Source organism: Vigna angularis, chromosome 1 (genome assembly GCF_016808095.1).
Source record: "Vigna angularis cultivar LongXiaoDou No.4 chromosome 1, ASM1680809v1, whole genome shotgun sequence".
Taxonomy (NCBI): domain Eukaryota; kingdom Viridiplantae; phylum Streptophyta; class Magnoliopsida; order Fabales; family Fabaceae; genus Vigna; species Vigna angularis.
Genome location: NC_068970.1, coordinates 44,460,790 through 44,479,302, shown reverse-complemented (window position 1 = coordinate 44,479,302; position 18,513 = coordinate 44,460,790). Strand labels below are relative to the sequence as shown.

Genomic DNA, 18,513 nt, shown 5'->3' with positions numbered 1-18,513 from the left:
TCTTGGCTAACATTTCTAATACGTATTTATTATTACTTTGAACTTATTTTATGTGTCTAGTAAAATATTAAATAATGTAAATAATAATAATATATTATACACGTTTAGTTATACAAATTTGAAAACTTTCTCTTTAGAAAATTTGTTAAACACCAAAAAATTTAATATTATTTATTGTTATAAAAATCAAAATCACATCGGTCTTATTAACTCAAATATTCAAATATAAATTTGAATCTAACTACTAACTAATCATACAACCTTAACATAACTCATTTGTTTGTATTAATCTACAATTAAAAAATTAAATATTTGGTATGTTACGCTTATTCTCCCTCTCTTGTTTATATTAATGTATATGAAATATATATATATATATATATATATATATATATATATATTTTATAGAATTACAATTTCATTATTTACAATTTTATATTCTTTTTCAGTTTGCATAAAATCTCAAATTTAATTATTTTGATAAACGAAATTTAAACCCAATACCATAATATTGTTTGTATGATTTCAAATCATATTGAAGTTTTATTTAGGTGATGGTATAATATTTTGGTCATTTTATATAATACATTTTATAATAAATTATTGATTCTTTCTATAAAATATTAGAGAAAACATATGTCTTATATACTAGCATAAAATAGACTTATTAAGCTTGTGAATTTAAATATTTTTAGAAGAAAATATACTTAAAATGTGTGATGACAAATTGATAAATAAAAGCATGATATTAAAGTTTATTGTTGACTAATAACTTTAAATAAATATAGTTTTACATTTATGTTACTTTTCTAACGTTAGTATTTTTTACATATGCTATTTTTTTAACAAACTTAAAAAAGTGTTATTTTTAATGTGCTAACATTCAACAACCGGATCATAAAATAAGTGAAATATGATCAAAATTATGTGTTAAAAGATGGATCTATTTTAATGTAGATAAGTATATTTTTCAATTTTAGTAACATGAACTTATAATATTTTTACCTTCATAAATCCAGTGATTTCACAATAAAAAAAAGTATTTGTAAAAACAGAAAAGTCAGTGCTTTACCATGAAAAGCTCTGCCGATGCTGATGTTTGTTTTGGTTTATAACAAAAACTGAAAACTTGGAATCTTAAAAATCAAATTGACGATTTGACAGGGCAAATTAAAAAAAATCTAATAACAAAATAAAAGGATAACCAAAACTTTGATAATTGAAACTTATAATATTGCTTAGTATAAAAAGAAAACCTTGCAGTTCCTTTTTCTTCTTCACGGATATATTCCATTTCTGGAAGATTAAAAAAAAAATAGTTTTTCAATATCAGGGTTGTGTGGAAGATTAAAAAAAGAACAGTGTTTTATTATCCAGTATATAAAAGATATTAAATAAGAAAGAAGGAAGGAATCCAAAAAAAAAGGAAAAAATATAATTAGTGATGGAACATATTTTTAACAAAATTATGTAATACCAACATTTTCTGTTTTTGCCTCTTCAATCTTCATCTAATAATAATATATAATAATATAATAATATTTAATTATTATGTTTAATAATAAGGTGGTGCTATTTATCATATTTAATTTAATTTAATTTATGATAGTTTTGTTGTAAATATATAGAAGGGTATTGGAATTGTAAACCACGTTATTGTGTGCAGCTTCTTCTCTCAGTTGGGTTTCTCGCTTCCTCTAATCTTCTCCTTCTCTCTCCTCACTTTCACTTCAATTTTCTCATTCCTTTCCAGAATTAGGATCAATTCTCGATTGTTGGTCGGGGATTGATCAACTCTCACAATCTATTTTCTTTTCTTACCTGCGATGCTCTTAGTTCCAAGATGAAGTTGAAGAGGAAAAGGGCACTTGAAGTGGTTAGTTTTTGGTTTCCTTTTTTTTCTCTTTTTTTCTGATGGTTCATTTATACGCGATTCTTTTGTTTATTGATCAATTTTGCGATTCTAGGTTACTTCTCCTTAATTCAGTCTTTTTGTTGTTGGGGTTTATGGGTTATTTTTAATTATTTTTTATCTTTTTGGTTGTCTTTTTAATTTCTGGTTGCAACTATTTTATATTATTTCCATTTTCCTTGAGTTTTCACTGATTCGTGTGCAAATTGTTATATGCGATTTTGTTGGGTTTATTGATGGGAGACTTTTGATGTTTACTGTTGGTGTTGGCAAGCAAGGATTTTTCCGAGATGAATTTTACCCTTTTTCATTTCTGTTGGCGGTCTATTGTTGACTACTTATTGGAGCCTTAATGTCTTATCCTTTCACTTTATGATGATCTAACTTTAGTTGATCAAGTTTTAGCTGAAGATTTTTTCTCCTCATACGATTTTTATTTTAGAAATTCTTAAGTGAAGAAAAAAAGTGATCGATACTGTTACCATGAAAACATGGTGACTCTTTCTTTGGTGTGAATTGCATGTTTCTTATTTTGCATGGATTCGTGAAAATTTGCTATGGTTGTATTTTGCATTGAAATTAAAGGGGCAATTGACTTGAAAATCAGGGAATAGAATAACATGAATTGTGTTTGTTGTCATTTTGTATATTAGCTATCCTTGTTAATATGCGATTTTATTTGGTTTATTGATGGGGGACTTTTGATGTTTATGGTGTTGGTAAGCAAGGATTTTTCTGAGATTAATTTTATCTTTTTTTTTTCAGTTCCGTTGGCTGTCGTATTGTTTAGTATTTATTGGAGCCTTATGACTTATCTTTTCACGTTATGTATGATCTAACTTGTTGATCAAGTTTAGTCGAAGATTTTTTCTCCTCATAGGAGATACTATGATTTTTATCTTAGAAATTCTTAAGTAAAGAAAAAAAGTGATCGATACTGTTACAATGAAAACATGGTGTCTCTTTCTTTGGTCTGAATTGCATGTTTCTTATTTTGCATGGATTCATGAAAAATTGCTATTGTTGTATTTTGCATTGAAATTAAAGGGGCAATTGACTTGAAAATCAGGGAATAGCATAGCATGAAATATTTTTGTTGTCATTTTGTATATTAGCTATCCTTGTTTAAATACAACTTTGTGTGCAAATTGTTATATGCAATTTTGTTTATGAAAATTTGGTATTGTTGTATTTTGCATTGAAATTAAAGGGGCAATTGACTTGAAAATCAGGGAATAGCATAGCATGAAATATTTTTGTTGTCATTTTGTATATTAGCTATCCTTGTTTAAATACAACTTTGTGTGCAAATTGTTATATGCAATTTTGTTTAGTTTATTGATGGGGGAACTTTTGATGTTTACTGTTGGTGTTGGCAAGCAAGGATTTTTCTGAGATGAATTTTACCCTTTTTCAGTTCCTTGTTGTATTGTTGACTATTTATTGGAGCCTTAGTGACTTATCCTTTCATGTTATGTATGATATAATTTTTAGCGGAAGATTTTTTTCTCCTCATAGGAGATACTATGATTTTTATTTTAGAAATTCTCAAGGGAAGAAAAAAAGTGATCGATACTTTGTCAACTGATGGCAATAGCGTAACCTAAGGTTCTGGTTGTAACAATTGACGAACCAAAAATTGGCCACAATCATGTAGGCATGTTGCATATGCTCTATGATTTTTAAAGATTAATAAATGTTTTAGTTTCTGATTTTGACTTGGTTGTAGTTTGATTAATTCCTATTCTAATGTTCAAATATAGGATGTGTATTTTCTTATCTTTTGCTTCTTCTATCGATATCTAGTCCCTGTTTCACAATTCTAAAGCATCACACCTATAGATTTCCTTGTTACAACTTTTATATATTACACATGTACCTTTTAATAGATTGACACTTTAATTTTTCGTAACAAAAAACTTTATAATATGTTACAGATATTTTTTTTTCTGAATATTAAACCAAAATGTCTTCAGAAGGAAATTAATCCTGTTGCTGTAGACAAGTCTATTCATAGATATAGTATTCTCCACACTTCTATGGACTTGGAAATCATAATTTGCTTAAATTGGATTGGAGATGACAATTTTGAAGACGCAAGATGTGATGTTATTACTTTTAAAGCTTCTATGTATATTTTCTAAATATTTTGGTCTTGATGGATGCCAACACCTATGTTCAATTGATTCAGCTACCCAAACTAATGGGTTATTAATTGTTGTTTGTGTTTTTTTATTGTTTTATTTTAATTCATTTTAGCCATGTTGACTAAATTCATATTGTCAATGCATTACCAGTGAATTCAGTCTCATACTTTGATGAGAGGTTTCCTTTGAGAACTAGAATAATGCGTTCTACGAGGGTTCTTTAAGTAACTTTGCATTTTTTGCAATCGGTAAAGCATTTTTGAGTTGGGTCTTGTTACAATTTCTATTTAGCAGCTGGAAATCAGTTTCAATGTTTAATATGCAAAGTTATGTGTTTAATTAATTGCCTCTGTACTCTTTGAACATTTACATGGTTATGAGTTTAGTTGTTTAGTGTGTGCTCTTTTATCATCTTAGTTATATTTTTTAGTAGTTTGTCATTTTAATTTCAGTATGAGATGGTCATATTGATAGATCAATTGAAAGAGTGTATGAATTACCTTTTTGTTGATTGGTTTCAGCCTCCCAAAATTAGATGTTTCATTGATCGTGTTACTTCAGTTCCACTTGAGAAGATAGAAGAACCTTTGAAGGGTTTTGTTTGGGAGTTTGATAAGGTAATTTTATGCCGTTGTCTTAGGCAGATCACACATTTGTTTTGAGGTGCTTGATTCATAGCTTTTTTTTTCTTGTACAGGGAGATTTTCATCACTGGGTTGACCTTTTTAACCATTTTGATTCATACTTTGAGAAGTACATAAAACCAAGGAAGGATTTGCTGATTGATGATGATTTTCTTAATTTGGATCCTCCATTCCCTCGAGAAGCCATTCTTCAAATTCTTCGTGTCATCAGAACAGTTTTGGATAATTGCACAAATAAACATTTCTATAGTTCATATGAGGTATGGCATCTTCCCTTAAGTAATACTTTTCATCTTCATAACAATGAGACCTAAGATAAGCATATTGATTTTCTGTGTTACCTTTTTTTTATCAGTGATCTGTTTTATGTATTTTATTCTGAAATATGACTTTCATGCCTCTAGTACTGATGCTGCATGTGTTTGTGTGTCTGCAGCAGCATCTCTCTGCATTGCTTGCATCTACTGATCCAGATGTGGTTGAGGCTAGCCTAGACACTTTGGCTACCTTTTTGAAGAAAACAGTTGGAAAGTACTCCATAAGAGACTCTTCCTTGAATTCAAAATTGTATGCTCTTGCCCAAGGATGGGGTGGAAAGGAGGAAGGACTTGGATTGATTGCATCTGCTGTACCTGATGGTTGTGACCATATTGCGTGTGAATTGGGTTGTACCCTTCATTTTGAATTTTATGCTGTAAATGAGCCAGAGAGTGACATAAAAGTGGCCGAACCCTTGGACCAAGGCTTGCAAATTATACACTTAAGTGATATTGACAAACGTGTGGAAACTGATCTTGAGCTTTTGCACAAGTTAGTTACGGAATATAAGGTGCCTGCCAGTTTAAGATTTTCTTTATTGTCAAGACTACGTTTCGCTAGGGCTTTTGGTTCTTTGGCTTCTAGACAGAAATATACATGCATTCGCTTGTATGCCTTCATAGTACTAATTCAAGCATGTGCTGATGCTGATGACCTGGTTTCGTTCTTCAATGCTGAGCCTGGATTTATCAATGAATTAGTATCATTACTGAGCTATGAAGATGCAGTTTTGGAGAAAATTCGGATTTTATGTTTGCATGCATTAGCTGCTCTTTGCCAAGATCGTTCTCGTCAGCAGTCAGTACAGACGGCAGTTACATCTGGTGGGCATCGTGGCATTTTATCTAGCCTGATGCAAAAAGCCATTGACTCTGTTACCAGTGATACCTCAAAATGGTCAGTTCATTTTGCTGAAGCTCTTTTGTCTCTTGTCACCGTGTTGGTTTCAACATCATCAGGTTGCTCTGCCATGCGTGAAGCAGGATTTATTCCTACTCTGCTACCCCTCCTTAAAGATACGAACCCACAGCATTTGCATTTGGTTGAAAAGGCTGTGCGCATTTTGGAGGCTTTTATGGATTACAGTAATCCAGCTGCTGCTCTATTCAGAGATTTGGGAGGTTTGGATGATACCATCTCTCGCTTAAAGATTGAAGTCTCCTATGTAGAAAATGGTGGAAAACAGCCAGATGAAAAATCTGAGTCTAGTGCAAGAAGTGTAAATATGGTTACAAGTTCTTCAACTGGGCTGGATGATGTGCAAAAACCATTGTATTCTGAACCATTAATTTCATATCACCGTAGGTTGCTAATGAAAGCTTTATTGCGTGCTATATCCCTGGGAACTTATGCCCCTGGAAATACTGCTCGTATCTATGGATCTGAAGAGAATGTTCTGCCTCATTGCTTATGCATAATTTTTAGAAGGGCAAAAGATTTTGGTGGTGGAGTTTTCTCTCTTGCAGCTACTGTTATGAGTGACTTAATACAAAAGGATCCTACTTGTTATCCTGTTTTGGATGCAGCTGGTCTTCCATCTGCCTTCTTGGATGCTATAATGGATGATGTTCTCAACTCTTCAGAAGCCATTACTTGCATCCCCCAGTGTTTGGATGCCTTGTGCTTAAATAGTAATGGCCTGCAGGCTGTGAAAGATAGGAACTCTTTGAGGTGTTTTGTGAAAGTGTTTACTTCTAAAACATATTTGCGTGCTCTGGCTGGGGACACACCTGCGTCTTTGTCTAGTGGATTGGATGAATTAATGCGCCATGCTTCTTCATTGCGTGGGCCTGGAGTGGAAATGTTAGTTGAAATTCTGGAAACTATCTCAAAAATTGGTTCTGTGGTGGAATCCTCATCTTCGAGTTCTGACCCAAGCTCTTCATCATTGGTTCCAATGGAAATGGATGGTGAGGACAAGAATGTGATCTTACCTAACAATGAGTCTTCAAAGGCTGATGACACAGAGCATAATTCTGAGCCATCTCCTGATGTGTCAATAGTGAATGTTGAGTTGTTTCTTCCAGATTGTGTTAACAATATTGCTCGTCTACTTGAGACAGTTCTTCAGAATGCTGACACATGTCGGATATTTGTTGAGAAAAAAGGAATTGAAGCTATTCTCCAGTTAGTTACATTACCTTTGATGCCAGCATCTGTTTCTGTTGGGCACAGCATATCTGTTGCCTTCAAGAATTTCTCACCGCAGCATTATGTTTCTCTTGCTCGGGCTGTATGCTCTTTCTTGAGGGAACATCTAAAATCTACTAATGAACTTTTAGATTTGGTGGGAGGGACCCAACTTGCTCTAGTGGAATCTGCAAAGCAGACAAAGGTGTTGAAATATCTTGCTAGTCTTGAAGCTGTCTTAACTCTTTCTGTATTTTTGTTGAAGGGAACAAGCACTGTTGTCTCTGAACTAAGCACATCAGATGCCGATGTGTTGAAAGATCTTGGGAAAACTTACAAGGAAATAATTTGGCAAATATCATTGTGCAATGATTCTAAGGCAGAGGAAAGGAAGAATGCTGATCAAGAGCCTGAGGTTTCACAGGTACCTCCATCTACAACAATTGAAAGAGAGAGTGACGATGATTCAAATATCCAGTCAGTACGATACACAAACCCAGTTTTTGCTAGGAATGGTCCACATTCCCTGTGGAGTGGGGAAAGGGAATTCCTTTCTGTTGTTCGCGCTGGAGAAAGTTTGCATCGCCGAAGTCGGCATGGAATATCCCGCATCCGAGGTGGAAGGGCTGGTCGTCATTTGGAAGCTTTAAATATTGATTCAGAAACACCTCCTAGTGCACTGGAAGCACCATCGTCCCAAGATCTGAAAAAGAAAAGCCCTGATGTTATTGTTTCAGAGATTCTTAACAAATTGGCATCAACTTTGCGCTCTTTCTTCACTGCCCTTGTGAAGGGATTCACTTCACCAAATCGTCGCAGAGCTGATTCTGGGTCACTCAGTTCAGCTTCAAAGACTCTTGGAGCTGTTTTAGCTACAAATTTTCTTGAGGCTCTTAGTTTTTCTGGGCATTCTACTTATGCTTCTGGACTTGAAATGTCACTTTCTGTAAAATGTAGATATCTTGGGAAGGTTGTGGATGATATGGCTGCTCTCACATTTGACAGCAGGCGCCGGAGTTGTTATACTGCAATGGTTAATAATTTTTATGTCCATGGAACTTTTAAAGAGCTCCTCACAACATTTGAAGCTACTAGTCAGTTGCTATGGACACTTCCATGTTCTCTTCCTTCATCAGACATTGATGTTGGTAAAAAAGGAGGAGGTAAATTGTCCCATAATACATGGCTACTTGATACATTGCAAAGCTACTGTCGTTTGCTTGAGTATTTTGTAAATTCTTCTCTTCTTTTGTCCCCAACCTCGGCATCTCAGGCAGAGCTTCTTGTTCAGCCAGTTGCAGTTGGTCTCTCAATTGGACTCTTTCCAGTCCCTCGAGACCCAGAAGTTTTTGTACGTATGTTGCAATCTCAGGTTCTGGATGTAATTCTACCAGTCTGGAATCATCCCATGTTTTGTAGCTGTAGTCCTGGTTTCATTGCATCTATTATTTCACTTGTTACCCATGTATACTCTGGTGTTGGAGATGTCAAGCGAAGTCGTGGTACCATTGGGGGAAGCACAAACCAACGAATGCCCCCTCCACCTGATGAGGCAACCATTGCCACTATTGTTGAGATGGGTTTTTCAAGGGCAAGGGCTGAGGAAGCGTTGAGAAGAGTTGAAACAAACAGTGTTGAAATGGCCATGGAGTGGCTGTTTAGTCATGCTGATGATCCTGTCCAGGAGGATGATGAACTTGCTCGGGCACTTGCTCTATCCCTAGGAAATAGTTCGGAATCTACTAAAGCTGAGAGTGCTGAGAAGACTATAGATGTGCTAACTGAAGAGGGACATGTAAAGAAACCTCCGGTTGATGATATACTTGCTGCATCTGTCAAGTTGTTTCAGACTAGTGATTCAGTGTCATTTCAGTTGACAGATTTGCTTGTGACGCTTTGCAGTCAGAACAAAGGTGATGATCGTCCAAAGGTAATATCTTATCTTATGCAGCAGCTAAAACTTTGTCCATTGGATTTTTCCCAGGATAATTGTGCATTGAGTGTGTTAGCACATATCTTGGCACTTCTTCTTTTTGAGGATGTAAGTACTCGAGAAATTGCTGCCCAGAATGGCATTATATCTACCATTATAGATATCTTGACTAACTTCAAAGGCAGGCAAGAGTTGGGAAAAGAACTACCAGTTCCAAAATGCATTAGTGCTTTACTACTTATATTGGATCAAATGGTGCAGTCAAGACCAAAAGTTGAAAATATGGAAGGAACTCAAACTGGTTCCCTGCCTGATTCTTCAGGGGAGCATGGTTCTCTGCAATTTTCTGATACAGTTTTACCGAAGGAAAAAAATTCAAATGGGAATGAGAAAGAACCTTCAATGGCTTTTGAGAGTATACTGGGAAAATCTACTGGATTTGCAACTGTTGAAGAGAGTCATAAATTGCTGGATGTTGCCTGTGATTTGATAAAACAACATGTTCCTGCTGTAGTCATGCAGGCAGTTCTGCAATTATGTGCTAGGTTAACAAAAACACATGCTTTAGCTTTGCAGTTTCTTGAAAATGGAGGTCTGGCTGCTCTTTTTAATCTTCCGAGGATTTGCTTTTTCCCTGGGTATGACTCTGTTGTGTCAGCTATAGTCCGACACCTCCTTGAAGATCCTCAAACACTGCAGACAGCCATGGAGTTGGAGATACGGCAAACTTTAAGTGGAAATCGCCATTCAGGGCGTGTTTCTCCTCGATCATTTTTGACCTCATTGGCACCTGTTATCTCCAGGGATCCTAACGTTTTTATGAAAGCTGCAGCAGCAGTTTGTCAGATAGAAACATCAGGGGGAAGGACTGTTGTTGTTTTGTCAAAGGAGAAAGAAAAAGAAAAGTCAAAGTCATCTAGTGTTGAGGCTGGGTTATCTTCCAATGAATGTGTCCGGATATCTGAAAGCAAGTCTCATGATGGACCAGGCAAATGTTTGAAAAGCCACAAAAAGGTTCCTGTTAATCTCACTCAAGTAATTGATCAGCTTCTGGAGATTGTGCTTAAGTACCCACCTTTGAAAGGTCAGGAAGAATCTGAGCGTGACTCAACATTCATGGATATAGATGAACCTACCCTGAAAGTGAAGGGTAAGTCTAAGGTTGACGAGGCTGGGTCATTAGAGCCTGAGTCTGAAAGGTCTACAGGACTAGTGAAGGTGACATTTGTTCTGAAGTTACTGAGTGACATTCTTCTGATGTATGGGCATGCAGTGGGTGTTATACTTAGACGTGATTCTGAAATGTGTCAATTTCGTGGATCTAATCAACCATCTGGACAAAGTGGTATTATCCACCATGTATTACATCGGTTGTTACCACTCTCTGTTGATAAATCTGCAGGACCTGATGATTGGAGAGGTAAGTTATCTGAAAAGGCTTCATGGTTCCTGGTAGTTTTGTGTGGTCGATCTGGTGAAGGGCGTAAACGAGTGACAAATGAACTTGTTAAAGAATTGATGTCCTTTTCAAATTTTGAGAGCCATTCCATGAGAATCATCTTATTGCCAGATAAGAGGTTATTCACTTTTGTTGATCTAGTGTATTCTATCTTGTCAAAAAATTCGTCATCTGGTAGCTTACCTGGTTCTGGATATTCACCTGATATTGCTAAGAGCATGATAGATGGGGGAATTATTCAGTGTCTTACTAGTATTCTACAAGTGGTTGATCTGGATCATCCTGATGCACCCAAAATTGTGAATCTTATACTCAAAGGTTTAGAAGGTCTTACAAGAGCTGCTAATGCAAGTGAGCAAATATTTAAATCTGATGGGACTGAAAAGAAAAGATCTGCTGGTTTAAATGATCGATCTGATGATCAAATAACAGCACCATCTGCAACTGAAGCAGTGGCCCATGATCAAAATGTGGGCAGCCAAGAAGCAATCATAGATACAATGGATAATGCACATGATCAAGGAACTTCTCAAGGTGATGATTGTGCTGATAATCCAAATCAGTCAGTGGAGCAAGATATGAGAGTCGAAGAAGATGGGACATTGTCTCAAAACCCACCAATGGAACTTGGAATGGACTTCATGCGTGAAGAGATGGGAGAGGGCGGTGTTTTGCACAACCCAGATCAAATTGAGATGACTTTTCATGTTGAAAATAGGGCTGATGATGATATGGGTGATGAAGATGATGATATGGGTGACGATGGTGATGAGGATGAAGATGATGATGATGGAGAGGATGAAGACGAGGACATTGCTGAAGATGGTGGGGGCATGATGTCCTTGGCAGATACTGATGTGGAGGATCATGATGATGTTGGCTTTGGAGATGAATATAATGATGAGATGATTGATGAAGATGATGATGATTTTCATGAGAATCGTGTCATTGAGGTAAGGTGGAGGGAGGCTCTTGATGGCTTGGATCACTTGCAAATACTTGGACAACCTGGATTTATAGATGTGGCTGCTGAGCCTTTTGAAGGTGTAAATGTGGATGACCTATTTCGTCTTCAGAGTTTTGAGCGTCGTCGTCAAACTGGTAGGTCTTCGTTTGAGAGATCTGCTACTGAAGTTAATGGTTTTCAACATCCTCTTCTTGTTAGACCACCACCATCTGGTGATTTTGTCTCAATGTGGTCGTCTGGTGGTAATTCTACATCCCGAGATTCAGAAACCATGTCATCTGGGAATCTTGATGTGGCTCATTTTTACATGTTTGATGCACCTATTCTTCCATATGATCATGTGCCAAGTAGTCTGTTTGGTGACCGTCTGGGTGGTGCAGCACCTCCTCCCTTGACAGACTATTCTGTCGGCATGGGCTCATTGCACCTACCTGGAAGAAGAGTGTTAGGTAATGGTAGATGGACTGATGATGGTCAGCCACAAGGAAGTGCTCAAGCGGCATCCATTGCGCAAGCAGTAGAGGAACAATTCCTAGCCCAATTGAACAGTATAGCTCCTGCAAGCAGTCCTGTTGAGCCACAGTTACAAAATTCTGGAGAACAAGAGAATAGGTCTGATGCAATTGCATCTCATGATGGTCCAATATTAATTGCAGGAACTGACTCTACATGTCAGCAGATTGAAAGTCAGGAGCAAGAAAATGGTAATGGTGAAGAAATTAATGTTGACTCAGTTGCTAGAGATACTGGTGAAGACCTGCCAGCTAATGAGCCTATGTCAGTTCAACCAGTTTCATTGAACAGCATACCAAATGGTATTGATTGCACAGTAATTGAAGGAAATGTTACTCCCGATGAGAATGTGGAAATATTTGTTAATTCATCTGTTAATTCTAATGCTGCTATACAATGTGAAAGGGCTGCTGATGTGCAGACTACCATCCAGGATGTACCAGTTGAATCCATGGAATGCAATGGATCATCAACTGCTGATGGGCAGCATACTAATCATAACTTAGGAGGCTCTGGTTTTGAAACTCCTAATTCAGGTGATTGCCATGCTGCATCAATTTATGCTAGTGCTGATGTTGATATGGGTGGTACTGACGCTGAAGGAAATCAATCAGAGCAACCACCTGTTTCTGAAGACAGGAGGGATGAGTTGTTATCAGCTCAGAACACAGAGGTTGCTCCAGATGCTTCTCAGGCTGACCAAGTTAGTGCAAACAATGAAGCTTCTGGTGCCAATACAATTGACCCTACGTTTTTGGAGGCTCTGCCTGAAGATCTAAGGGCGGAAGTTCTAGCATCCCAACAAGCTCAGTCTGTTCAACCACCTTCCTATGCGCCACCTTCTGCAGAAGATATTGATCCCGAGTTTTTAGCTGCTCTTCCTCCTGATATTCAAGCAGAGGTGTTGGCCCAACAAAGAGCTCAAAGGGTAGCCCAGCAGGCCGAAGGACAGCCAGTTGACATGGATAATGCCTCTATAATTGCCACTTTTCCTGCTGATTTGCGTGAAGAGGTTTAAATCTTAATTTTTTGCTGTGTAATTGTTGAGGAAGTTCTATTTTATGAAATATGACAAGATGATTTCTATCCTTGGATTTTCTGTTATAGGTTCTTTTGACTTCTTCGGAGGCTGTTTTGTCAGCACTGCCATCTCCATTGCTTGCAGAAGCTCAAATATTGAGGGATCGAGCAATGAGTCACTACCAAGCTCGAAGCCTTTTTGGTAGCAGCCACAGGCTTAACAATAGAAGAAATGGTCTTGGATTTGATAGGCGGCCAGTGATGGATCGGGGTGTTGGAGTTACAATAGGGAGGAGATCTGCTCTTACAGATAGCTTAAAGGTGAAAGAGATTGAAGGTGAGCCACTACTTGATGCAACTGCACTCAAAGCTTTGATTCGGCTTCTGCGACTATCACAGGTAACTTGGATCTCTTCCTGGTAGTAGTCTGTCTTACCTCATTTTAAATATGAAGATGCATTATTTTTATTCCTAATGCTGTGCCTACCGTTTATTCTGTAGATATTTATTACAAGAATCAGTATGTATGAATCAATATGTGTGATCAGACATATAGGTTGTAGTTGGGATGTTTCTATCTGTGATTTCAATAAATTCGTAACATTTTTTTCCATCTTCTTCTCAGCCTCTTGGAAAGGGCCTTCTGCAGAGGCTCTTGTTAAACTTATGTGCGCATAGTGTTACAATGGCCACGCTTATTTATCTTTTGCTTGACATGATTGAACCTGAAGCTGAAGGCTCTGTAAGTAGATCAGCAACACTAAATTCCCAGAGGCTTTTTGGTTGTCACTCAAACACAGTTTATGGTCAATCTCAGTTGTTGGATGGTAACATTTGTACTTTGTCTGGGATAGAATCATTATGTGCTTATTTCAATATTATAGTTTATTGCTTACTGAATCACTGATCATTCTCATCATGTCTTCATTCTAGGTCTTCCTCCCCTTGTGTTCCGCCGAATTCTTGAAATTCTGACTTATTTGGCCACAAATCATTCTGCTGTTGCAAAAATGTTGTTTCATTTTGATCAATCAATTATTCCTGATTCTTCACGTCCAGTTAATGTGCATACAAATGAGAAAGGGAAAGAGAAGGTTATTGAAGGGGGGCCTTCACTAAATCCCTCTAGATCTCAGACTGGGGTTGTTCCTCTAGTCCTCTTTCTGAAGCTCTTGAGTCGACCCCTGTTTTTACGCAGCAATGCTCATCTTGAGCAGGTAATGGGCCTGATTCAAGTTATAGTTGATACTGCAGCTTCAAAATTAGAAAGTCAATCACAGTCTGAAAAAGAAATGGCAGATACCCAAAAATTGTCAGCCAGTGAAGTCCCAAGTAATACTGAGAAGGATGCTGCTTTAGTGGAGCCAGACTCTAATCAACAAGATAAGGGTGCAGATATGCATGTATGCCATTCTGAAGGGAAGAAGAGTATAGATATGTACAATATCTTCTTGCAGTTGCCACAATCTGATTTGCGGAATTTGTGCAGTCTTCTTGGTCGTGAAGGGTGCCACTCTTAACCTTTTCAAATATATTCTCATTTTTTTAACTATGCTATTCAGAATAGATGACTTTGAAAAACTGTCTTTATACTGTCTCACCTGTTAATTCTCATTTCCATCTCCATATTTTTCTGAAGTTGTGATGAATAAAAGTGACTAATTTGACATTATTTTAGGCTCTCGGATAAAATGTATATGCTTGCTGGTGAAGTGCTGAAGAAGTTGGCTTTCATTGTTCCATCCCATAGGAACTTTTTTACTTTAGAGCTTTCAGAATCAGCTCATGCTTTGACAGGCTCAGCCATAAGCGAGCTTGTCACCTTACAGAAAACAAATATGCTTGGTTTGAGTGCTGGTTCTATGGCTGGTGCAGCCATTCTACGTGTTTTGCAAGCTCTTAGTTCTCTCACTTCACTTAATACTGTGGGTGAGATGGATATGGATAATAGTGTGGATCAACATGATGATCAAGCAACTATTTGGAATTTAAATACTGCGCTTGAGCCATTGTGGCAAGAACTTAGTAATTGTATAAGTGCTGCTGAGATGCAGCTTGGACAGAGCTCTTTCTCTCCTAGCGTATCAAACATAAATGTTGCTGAGAATTTGCAAGGTTCTTCTACTTCACCACCTCTTCCTCCTGGGACACAGAGATTATTGCCTTTTATCGAGGCTTTCTTTGTTTTGTGTGAAAAGCTACAAGCAAATGAATCCTTCATGCAGCAAGACCATGGAAATGTGACTGCTAGAGAAGTCAAGGAATCTGCTGGTTGTTCAGCTTCAACGAGCATAAAAGGTGGAGACTCACAGCGAAAATTGGATGGGGGTATCACTTTCACAAGATTTGCTGAGAAGCATCGCCGACTTTCAAATGCTTTCATTAGGCAAAACCCAGGTTTGTTGGAGAAATCACTTTCCATGATGCTCAAGGCACCGAGGTTGATTGACTTTGATAACAAGAGAGCCTATTTCCGCTCAAGAATAAGGCAACAACATGACCAGCACTTGTCTGGGCCATTGCGAATTAGTGTAAGGCGGGCTTATATTTTGGAGGACTCTTATAATCAATTAAGGATGCGTCCTACTCAAGATCTAAAGGGGCGGTTAAATGTTCAATTTCAAGGTGAAGAAGGTATTGATGCAGGTGGTCTCACCAGAGAATGGTATCAGCTGCTATCGAGGGTCATATTTGACAAAGGTGCTTTACTTTTCACAACAGTGGGTAACAATGCAACTTTCCAACCAAACCCGAATTCAGTATATCAGACCGAACATCTCTCATATTTCAAGTTTGTGGGCCGAGTGGTATGTTTCTCAAAAGGTTTTTTATATGTGGTCTTATGATAATAGAGAACCCCGCTTTCCCCCAATCTTTTTTATTTTTCTGGGTGATATATGGTTATAGCTGCCTGTGACACCAATATTAAACTTAGGTTAACAGTTGAGTGGTTTTGAATATTTGACAGTTGTCTGATCTTACATGCAGGTGGGGAAGGCTTTGTTTGATGGGCAACTGCTGGATGTTTACTTTACTCGATCTTTCTATAAGCATATACTGGGTGTTAAGGTTACATACCATGACATTGAAGCTGTTGATCCTGATTACTATAAGAATTTGAAATGGATGTTGGAGGTGAGTTTCAATTTACCATCTTTAACACTTTATTGTCTATTTTCTTTAGACACACTTATGGGCCAGGCCATCTAGGAGTGTCATTGGGTACGATAAGACTGATTGTGGGTGTTGAGGGTGTCAGCCTCATCATAGAGATAAGTGGGCTGGAAAATTTTCGCAGTGAGATGGACAGAGTGACTTGGGAGGTGCATGTGTTTTGGCAAGTTATTTACAAATTTGTGATTTTAGAAACTGTTAATTTAGCTAGGTTGGAGGGTAATCAATGAATATAATTGGATAGGATACAAACTTAAATGACTGGGTATTTTAAGCCGCCACTTCAATCTCTAACAAGCTTTGCTGAACATGCCTATTTCAGTCCATTTTGGTTCATGACATGTTTTCTGTAGGCATTTTGTTTAATTTTGTTTTTTGTATCTACATAACAGAATGATGTGAGTGATGTTCCTGATCTGACATTTAGCATGGATGCCGATGAGGAAAAACATATTCTTTATGAGAAGAATGAGGTAAATGAGCATTTTATTTTGGCTTATCATGTCTTACCTGCGTACTAGGTTAAAAAGAAAAGTAGATTTGTTGCATTTAATCTTTAGGCTTTATTCTGACTTTTTATTTTTTCAATTTCAGTATATTAACTCTTGATAAATTCTCCTTACCGTTTTGCTTTTGGTGTCTCTCCCGCAATTCTGAAATAGGTCACCGATTATGAGCTTAAACCTGGAGGAAGGAACATAAGAGTCACAGAAGAAACAAAGCACGAGTATGTTGATCTAGTTGCTGACCATCTTTTGACAAATGCCATCCGTCCTCAAATCAATTCCTTCCTGGAAGGTTTTAATGAATTAGTGCCACGAGAACTTATATCCATATTTAATGACAAAGAGCTTGAGCTTCTCATAAGTGGTCTCCCAGAAATCGACTGTGAGTTGGTTTCATCATTTTTTAAATTATGTTTTATATTTTTAATCACCAATGAAGCACCTGAGTGGTGTTATTCTCCCTACAGTGGATGACTTGAAGGCCAACACTGAGTATACTGGCTATACAGTGGCATCAAATGTTGTTCAGTGGTTCTGGGAAGTGGTTAAAACTTTCAACAAAGAAGACATGGCAAGATTACTGCAATTTGTGACTGGAACATCTAAGGTGATCTAGTGGAAACATCAAATTGTCATCTTATAAATAAATATTTCTATCACATGCTAAGGTTACTCTAAACATATAGGGCATATAAGAAAACTGTTTTCGTGAGAATAATATGTCCTGGTGTTTCTCATATTGTTTGTCAAATTAGGGTAAAAGCACTTAACTTTGTTAGGGGTATTTAATTTCTTTTAAAATACAATGTCACCTGCTTTTCAGGTTCCGTTGGAGGGTTTTAAGGCCTTGCAGGGCATCTCTGGTCCGCAAAGGTTTCAAATTCACAAGGCATATGGAGCTCCAGATCGTCTGCCATCAGCCCATACTTGGTGAGTAATTATTATATATGGTCTGCGCACATCCATGCGTTTAGTACAACTGCAATGTCTGCATTTTTAGTTTCAGTCATGCTAATTCCTAATCAATTTCAACTTCAGCTTCAATCAACTTGACCTTCCCGAATATACCTCTAAAGAACAACTTCAAGAACGCATGTTACTTGCAATTCATGAGGCTAGTGAAGGATTTGGTTTTGGTTAATCAGTATTTTGGTGAGATATTTTTTCACAGCCATCCAACCATGGGTCTCCAACCTGTCATTCGGAGGTCAGACATCTCTTTCTTTACATAAGTATTCCAATAAATCTCCAAACTCCATATGTTTTTTTGTTCAAATATCATTGGATACCATGGGAGAGTTAATAATTTTCAAACTTTCTCCTAAAAGATTAAAGTAAAAGGAGGGACTTTTAGTAGTTGTATTTGATGCAGATTTGTTTCTTTTTTTTTTTAATTTTGTTAGAAGAATGACTGATGGTTCCCTTCTCTTTTTCATCAGGAGTTTGATCTGTCGATATGTTGTGGGCTCTATTTCATCAAAATGAGGCATTTTGGTGTTGGTTGGGTTTATTCTGATTCTCTCCAAGCAAGAATGGCTAGAATGTTTTTTTTCTTGTATAATTCTGCCATGCCTGGTTTGGGAGTTTTCTGACCGCCTTTATACTGTGTCTAGTTTTTGCAATCTGATCCGATATTATTTTTTTTTATGTAGTTTCTATGGCCAAACAGCCTCTTATAGCTCTAGAATTTACCAATAAGATTGAGTATGTACATACTCTGAATTACATAATTGATGCTTTTTTCTTCAAAAAGAAATTGTTCATTCAGTAGAGAATTCTTTTGTAGTGCA

The 18,513-nt window shown here is 37.0% G+C and overlaps 1 protein-coding gene across 3 annotated transcripts; it reads left to right on the top strand.

Moving 5' to 3' along the window:
* The first annotated feature begins 1,654 nt into the window (after positions 1–1,654).
* On the top strand, positions 1,655–18,490 carry LOC108319105 (E3 ubiquitin-protein ligase UPL1-like). 3 transcript variants are annotated; one of them, XM_052870191.1, is made up of 15 exons: positions 1,655–1,876; positions 4,581–4,676; positions 4,757–4,963; positions 5,143–13,035; positions 13,131–13,442; positions 13,669–13,870; positions 13,977–14,550; positions 14,722–15,850; positions 16,032–16,178; positions 16,610–16,690; positions 16,880–17,105; positions 17,191–17,330; positions 17,547–17,653; positions 17,762–17,930; positions 18,163–18,490. In XM_052870191.1, the coding sequence occupies exons 1-14, from the start codon at positions 1,844–1,846 to the stop codon at positions 17,862–17,864; spliced, it is 11,250 nt and encodes a 3,749-aa protein (XP_052726151.1). In that variant the 5' UTR covers positions 1,655–1,843; the 3' UTR covers positions 17,865–17,930; positions 18,163–18,490. The 3 variants fall into 3 exon arrangements, with proteins under 3 accessions (XP_052726151.1, XP_052726150.1, XP_052726153.1); XM_052870190.1 differs by having other exon boundaries at positions 5,140–13,035; XM_052870193.1 differs by lacking the exons at positions 13,669–13,870; positions 13,977–14,550; positions 14,722–15,850 and having other exon boundaries at positions 5,140–13,035.
* Positions 18,491–18,513: the final 23 nt, after the last annotated feature.

Bases quoted from the DNA above. Each gene is read 5' to 3' on its own strand.
- LOC108319105 (XM_052870190.1), top strand. From the start codon at position 1,844: ATGAAGTTGAAGAGGAAAAGGGCACTTGAAGTG. The intron at 13,871-13,976 runs GTAACATTTGTA...TCTTCATTCTAG, and splicing joins TCAATCTCAGTTGTTGGATG to GTCTTCCTCCCCTTGTGTTC. The intron at 14,551-14,721 runs GTGCCACTCTTA...ACATTATTTTAG, and splicing joins AGTCTTCTTGGTCGTGAAGG to GCTCTCGGATAAAATGTATA.